An 8,121-nucleotide genomic window follows, 5' to 3' on the forward strand; every position below is an offset into this window, starting at 1 on the left:
GCGATCCGTTCTACCTTCTCAAAAATTTTGTCGGATATGGAAAGACTCACCCTGTATAACGTTTTGAGGAAACCTAATAGCCATTTGAGATTCAACAACGTCACATATTTTTAAACGTGCGTAGAAGGAAATTATTTGCAATTAGATGAAATTCTTTGTAATCAGATGAAATCGTGTGAAGTCAAATGAGATCATGCAATCGGCGGGACATTTCAGCTAGTGGTTACGCCCTTGATGCGCACGGTGTACCGTCTCGAGAATAAAGAAAGCGGGGGAGATTCATCCCCTGTGAATTACTCGTAAAATTGACTGACAGAAAGAGGCTGAATCAAGCAGAGAACGTCGTAACACGAGAAATCACTCACGTCGCTCTTGAGTCGTTCTCCTCGGACAAGAGTAATGTCAAGCACACCTCTAACAATGCCGCGCAAAAAGATTCAAACGTCAAGAAATTCCGGGGGAATTGCGGCGCGCCGACAATTCGGCGGTCCCTGAGAACGGACGAAGGAATGTTTCCTGCACACGTTAGTCCTACGCTAGTCCTGTTACATTTACATTTCGTCGGAAGTGGGTCCCCGAAAAAGTGCTGGCAAACTCGCGAGATGCATTTGTCGCTTTCGAATTTGTGTATTCCATTGTCTTTTCGTATAGCGACGTGTTTTTCCCCCGATCAACAGAACGCCCTAATTAAAATTCGTTTTTCCAATATCCTCCTTAAACATCGACATCCGCATTAGAGAATATTGGCTTAATGCCGCTATTAAGCCCCGCTGAATGCGGGGTATTCATAAAACGGGCATATGACGCGAACTAGCCGCATTAAATAGTCTACAATTTGCGCTCGTATACGCGATCGATCCGCTTCGCCGGTGGCTACGCGTGTCGCAAATTAACGGATGAATCCCGGGCCCTCCTTTTTCAGAGAGCGTGTCTCGGTAACTTCGACCTTAATCTTATTAATAGATTCTTCGATCTTTTTTTTAAATGAAATTAAGTTTGCGCGAGATACGCTGAAATAACGTTATTGCTCGCGTGTGAACATCCAAAAGTTTTATTTCACGGCACAACTGACAACGAATTTAGTGTTAAACGTCTGCAAGAAACGTCGCCGCTACCGTGCTTCTATAAATTTACCGTAAGAACTTGCTTCCAAGCTTGCTAAAAAAATCTGTCGTTAAAATTAAGGTACAGCCGGGTACTCGACCCGGACGCTTCGTGCATAAACGTCGGTCAACAAGGAAAAACGCGGGGCGTCCGGTGTGCCATCGCGCGTTCTCCCCTTTTTTGCACGTCGGCGAAAAGCCTGTTCAGTAAATTAATTCGCTTTAGATAATTGGATTGGACTCGGCTGAGCGTGGACATTCCTTTTCGAATTAACAATCCCGGCGAAACGTCACTGTCCCGAAACGTGCGAGGTATTTTGTTTGCCGAGCAAACAGTCTTTCGTTCGGGCTATCGTCACTAGTTATCTGACGCGAGATCGGCGAGATTAATGGTGAACCCCCACGTTCTTCGTTCGCCTTATGCGCGAACAAGGGATGTTAAAGTAGTCGACTTTAATCACCTAGCGATCTGTGGCTTTCGAGCGCCGAGACTTGAATAACTTTCAAATTATTAAGAATATTCGGTCTAGACGAGTTTTCACCGAGGAAGACCCGAAGGATCGAAACGTTTGTTTTCTTATTAAAGAGAAATTTTTATTTTAAATTGTGAGAACCGAGTCCCGTTCATTTTGTAGCTCGCACTGGCACTTTCTCCTTTCTACATATTTTCTTTCTGCCTTCACAACACTTTGGTATTATTAATCCGAAAACACAAAGGCTATTTTATTATATATATTTTTTAGATATATTAACAAATGTTTTTGTTAGTAAATAGCGTTCCTCTCTCCCCTTTTTCCAGCTTTCTCCATCGATCACAGACTACGCGAGGACTTACCCAGCTTGTGAATTCCGCGGACATGAGAACGCATATCGTTCGCGCATACACGATGCATCCGCCAGATCATCGATCGCTCTTGCCGTCACCTTACCGCGAAAAAAGAAACGCATGGAGAGCGTTCCGTGATCGAGTTCGGGACAAAGGACTCACGTCGCTAAGCTCTCCGGAAGAAAAAGCAGGAGTCCGCCCGTAAATTTCTACAACGTCGTCCCCGACGACACAGGCGACTGGCTGTGACTCGTCGTTTCACACTTTTACGAGCGGCTGGAAGGGAAACTTTAAGGCTCACTGACGCGCGAAGGAGCATCCAAGACCAAGGTGAACTCGTAGGACGTTCCAAACGTTATGTGCCCGAACATTATGTTTAATTTAACGTATAGCTAAGGTAGAGCGAAAATATGGATTGCCGAACGGAGACGTTTCATGGAGATACTTCAAATTTAATATTACGAGCGTGCAACACGCACGCGGAACACTTCGCAAAGTGTAAGGACAACGATAGTTCACCATCTTAACTAATTTCTTTCTCCCGGTACAATCGGCCAATTAGATGTTCGTTTGTCTTACGGTAATCGGTGGTCTGCATGCGTGGGCGATATGCGAAATGGATACTCACCGAGTATGGTGCCAACGCTGTTGGCTACCGCCCCGGAAATAGCACCGTTCGCCAACGCGTCCAGGCAGGCGCTAAGGGCGCACGCACACGCACTCGTACCTATAAGGTACTCCAGCACCATGTTCCATCCAATAATGAATGCTATTAATTCGCCTACTGTCACGTAACTGTACATATAAGCGCTGCCGGTCGTATGAGGCACTCGTACTCCAAACTCGGCGTAACACGCCCCTGTAATCACACCGAAGAAGAAACGAGATTCAGTCACGAGAGGCGAATATTGTCGGCGTGGGCAGGGAGGGGGAGATCATTCAGAAAATGACATCTGCGTCGTTGAACCCACGCGAACGTTAGGCCGGTTCTACATTGATCGTATCGTGGTGTCGCGAGCGCCGCAAATCACAGATTCGACCAATCAGCGTTGAATCAGAGCCAGTCTACGACCCTTGCGGTGCTACGATACGACCAATGTGGTGGAATCGGCCTTAAGCGCGAACGGGCGCAACGCAGAGTCAGACGATCGCGTTTTATCGCGATAGACCGGAGTGATTTTTTTTTTCAGATTCTCCCCGAGGGACAAACCGCTGAGGGCATTGTGGTGTACAGATTTTCGGTATTACCGGGCATCGCCACACGGGGATAAAAATACTGTTGAATTAGAAAGATGAAGTTGCTTGAATTAAACGTTAACGTTACGGGCTACCACATAAATAATTCGCCCAATTGTATTCGCTATGGATGTTAATTTGAAGCATTGAGCTAAATATTCAGATTATTAAGACAACTGTCTGATGTTTCTCGTTCATTAATATTGATGTCGCTCCAACGAATTTACTTCAATTACACTGATCATGTTGATACAACTTTTTGTTCCCCGTGTAGACATTACCAGACATTTTTTGGACATTATAAAGATAAGATAAGATAAAATAAGGTAATAAGATAAAGTAACGCCCACTGGACATTAGTAGGCATTGTTGTACAGGGTGTTACAGCAATATGCAGGTCAGTATGACGGGTTGCCCCAAATTCATAACGCAGTTATGAACAAACGTGCGCGCCTGCACTAACAGGCAACCTGTCATACTGACCTGTGTGCCGCTGTAACCAGGGTTGTAAACCGGAGCAAAAATACGTTCTTTGGAGCGGTTTTGAACCGGTTGGAATTTAAAAACCGCTCCGAAAACCGGATGAATTTACGGAGTAAATTATTTGGAACTTGGGACGTAAACCGAACCGGAGCGAATAAGATTGTAAACCGGAGCATAAATACGTTCTTTGGAGCGGTTTTGAACCGGTTCGAGTTTAAAAACCGCCCCGAAAACCGAATGAATGAAGTAAATTATTTAGAACTTGGAATGTGTGTGTGCAAATCGAACCGAACTGGTGAAATTTGCACATTTACCACCTTTCCAGCTATGTAGCAAAGATTCAAACGTGGTAAATCTTTTTAAATAAATTAAATCCTTTTTAGATAAAGAAACCGCTCCAAAACCGGTTTTTCATGCTCCGGTTCGAAACCGGAGCGTTTGAAATCATAATCAAAAATGGTTCGCTCCGGATCGGAACGATTTTATAATTGAAATTTTGATCCATTCTCTCGGAGCGGATACACTTCAATGGTTCGGTTCGGTTTACGACTCTGGCTGTAACACCCTGTACACTGTTAGAAATAGATCTCTCACACATGTGTGAATATTAACACGTCACACACTTGAAATGCGTGAATATTAATGCGTCACACATATTTAATGCATAATTTTTCAAACGTCATGCATTATCCTCTTAATATGCGCGTGTGAAATGCATTAGAGAATGTGTGGAAATCACACACTTCAATGTGTGGATTTTATCAAACATCTAATACTGTTTGAAATAGTCAAACATCGTAATATTCACACATGTGTAATATTTCTATACGTTTGAATATAACACACTTTGGGATAATTCACACACTGAGTATAGTAACGCACTTACTAGTCAGACACTCATCAGTCACATACTGCAACTACCCCAAACAACATCGTGCGAAATCAGTGCTTGTTGTAGATATCCTACCGTGTGTTATCCCATCCGTTTTGTGCTTCGGACGATCGTGAATAAAGTGCCTTCAAGTCTAGACTGTGTCCTATTGCTAACATCTCGGAAATCTCGTTCTTCCTCTTTATTTCTGATTCATGCTCTTTCCGCTAACTTCCCGTTTCCCTAACCTAACCTAACCTAACCTAACCTAACCTCCCACTTCGATCGCAACATATAATGTAATAAGTTGTTTTAAACGGCAAGAAACGTGTAAAAAGTGCTTTCACCAAATTACATATGTGTAAAATAGTAAAACACTTGGATTTGCAATGTAGTGCAATCTTTTTTACACATTTATTGGCACCTTGAAAATTACACACCTAAATAAGTTATACACCTCCATTTGTGTGAAAAGTCACACACGCCAATAAAATCAAACATCCCTTCGTGCATGAAAAAGTCACACAGTTACAGACGTCTTGAAACGGCGGACACACATCACATGCGATAAAGTATGTAATATTCACACACTACTTCTAATACATGACTTTGGTCAGCGGTTTACCCCTCGGTTCTCCCTCAACGGGTGAACTCCGTGGACTCTGGCGATAAACCATAGCGGGGAGATAACGTGCGAAGCTGCGGACAAATTTGAAAAGGAAATAGCGATTCTAAAAACGCGACCCATGAAGATTTCATGAATTTTCACAGTCGGCTATACGTGATAATTTTGACGTGTTGGTTTTTTTTTCTCCCGTTGCCATCTAAAGCGGATTACGCGTTTCCGCGTTGCGCCGCGACGGAATATTGCCTTCGCTACCGACGATTATCATGCTTCGGTAATCGACTGATTAAATGTCAGGGGAGGGGAAAGGGGGTTCAACCTTTCAACGCGGATTACGCCACGGCACGGATCTCCTGCCCAACACCGGCGCGCCAGCGTAAACGCCATATGATCCGCTTACATCTTTACAAAATCGCCAGAGACGGGGATGTTGTCTCTTCAGTTTTAAGATATTAACGTACTGTTAAACGCAAAGCGGGATTCGTTCCGCGAATCACGCGCCACTGCTCCATGCCCTGATTCCGTATCGCCGCGGAACAGCGTTACCCTTGACGTCAACCACCGCGTTCGCTATTGCTTCTGTTATAGTCGCGCGAGGTCGGTAAGAGGCAACGTTGAAGAATCGAGTCTCCATTTGATACAAACGCGACGTTTGTGTGTCGCGAGGTGTTACAAAATGTGCCGCCAAGTCTAAGAAAAGAAAAAAAAAACGACGCACAACTTCGCGGAAGCGAAAGTCGCGGGCTCTACTTTCGCGGTTATCGAACGACGAGAAGTGTAAAGGCCATCTTGCGTACGTCCTATCGCTTCGTGTGTTTATTATTGCAGTTGGACGAGAACGTACAAAAATTTATGTAAAGAGCTAAATGTGAGTAATAATTTGCGCAAGATACCGGGCGCACTGATGCGTTGAACGGAAAGTGCGAGTACACGGCAAGGAAGCGTAGCATCTCGATCTCATTTGACCGCGGCCGCGCTCTCGATAATTATCGATCCGGCGGACTAAAGCTGTAATTAGTACGGGTATCCAAAGATCGATGCCGCGCGCAAATTAATGGCAGGTTAAAACTATGACACGGCGGCGGGGCGGCGCGTTGTTTAATTAATTCCTTGCTTGTTAATAGGTGAATGTCGCCGGCACGCTATTAACGGGGATACGTAATAATCATCGCTGATATTACCATTGTAACGACATCGGAATTATCGGCGTCACGCTGGATATATCGAAGGCGGCGTATCGCGGGGAAAAATCCCTTGCTTCAACGAGAAGTGAAATAATAAGGATTCTTCAATGTTGCCAGCGATAATTAACAACGTCAGTGTTTTCTCGACCGTACCTGGCACTTTTAATAATAAACGGAAAATTTATTGCGAAAAATATCACCTCAGCCAGGGTTTGAACCTGGAGAGTGTAGGGAGGTCCAGGTTCAAACCCTGGGCTGAGGTAATATTTTTCGCAATAAATTTTCCGTATTATTAAAAGTGCCAGGTATGGTCAAGAAAACACTGACGTTGAGAAGTGAAATGTGCGAAGTTAAAAGCAGATCTCGTTGCCGACTTTTTTGCGCCCGAACTTTCGGATCTCCTTTTCAAAGGTGACAAGAGAAATGTCGACCGATATTCGCCGGCGACCGATTCATCGATGCATCGATTCGGCTAATCCGTTTCTGACTGGGCGATTAAAATTGCCAAAAATGTGTACGCATCTGAATCCCCGTGCGTTTTTTTAACTCGTGGAAATTGAGGGACTCGCATTTTTACGAATCAAATAATAATAAAATTTGATTTGGATTAACTGTTCGTTTTGCAAAGTTAAAGGAAGTTCCACTTGGACATCTTTCTCGTTCTCTTCACGCGTCCGCGATATCGGCGCGATTCGACGAAGCGACAAACAGCATGGCAAGTAGTAACGAATCGCTTCACGAGGACGCAAACCGCAGCGAAATTACAGACGATAAAAGGATCGGCGAAACAGGCGCGAGCGAAACAAGACTGATTGAGACACGTTCGGTCCATTCATCGCCTCCGTATCCGTGTTCGCAATTTCGCAGTCGGCGAATATCGCGCCTGCAGCACGCACGGGACAGTTTACGGCGACGCGTTTAGAGCTTTGTATCGCGCACGATGAATCGTGAATTTCATTTGACAGGGGGTATTTTCTGCGCCCGCTCTGCACAAGTCTCACGATATCGATATTCGGTCAGGCCGGCGCGGCGCGCTGTTATCGATACGAAGCGGTGGGAACGCGGTGTCGAACGTAAAGTACTTGTAACGGTAAACCAACACGTTGCAGTGCAGTACTTATACCTGTAACAGTACCTGCAAAGTGTAAAGTATCTCTTGTGTATAGTTAAAGTAAACTATTCGCGCAGCAGCGCGTCAACTACGGACACGGTTTTTAATTGTCCCGTTGGTATCGAATTTCTAAAAGGTTTCTAAAAGGATTCCCACGCGAAAAGAAAAAGAAAAAAAAATTATGTACCGCCCTGTTAGAAATTCGTTGCGTTTTGACGTAATGATATTAAGACGCCACTGCCCCCCCATTCGGTATGTCGTTAGATTAACTAAACAATAAAATTGAAAGAGACTACAGAAACGGATTGATTAGCAGATGTAGTTTTTTAACTATACACACAGAAAAATATATACTACCTGCAAGTAAATATTATTTGTTCCAAGTATTTGATAAGTTTATATATCCGCAAATCTATCATAATGTCGTCGCAAGTGTTATATTTACTCAAAACATATTCTGGTTCTTAGTAGTACTTGAAACAAGTATAACAAACCAATTGTTGGTTCAACAAATATGATTATTTGACCTTTCAAATAATAAATAGCTTTACTTCAAATAAAAGATTTGTTTGAAACAAAAGGAATATTCTCTTTAATCTAAACGATATTATTGTTTCATTCAAACAGCATTATCGTTTGATAGAAAATATGTGAAACAAATGTATATGCATACATCTTTCCC

The 8,121-nt window shown here is 43.7% G+C and overlaps 1 protein-coding gene across 2 annotated transcripts in view; it reads right to left on the reverse strand.

Annotated features, from left to right (window-relative positions):
• LOC105560796 (cationic amino acid transporter 2) overlaps positions 1–8,121 on the reverse strand; it is a 101,777-nt gene that overhangs the window by 26,760 nt on the left and 66,896 nt on the right. For both annotated transcript variants that reach the window (XM_012010216.1, XM_012010215.1), the window contains exon 4: positions 2,558–2,788. In XM_012010216.1, coding sequence (XP_011865606.1) covers positions 2,558–2,788 — 231 coding nt within the window. The remainder of the gene's footprint in view (positions 1–2,557; positions 2,789–8,121) is intronic.

This window comes from Vollenhovia emeryi, unplaced genomic scaffold, assembly GCF_000949405.1.
Source record: "Vollenhovia emeryi isolate VEMERY1.0 unplaced genomic scaffold, V.emery_V1.0 DF939221.1, whole genome shotgun sequence".
Taxonomy (NCBI): Eukaryota; Metazoa; Arthropoda; class Insecta; order Hymenoptera; family Formicidae; genus Vollenhovia; species Vollenhovia emeryi.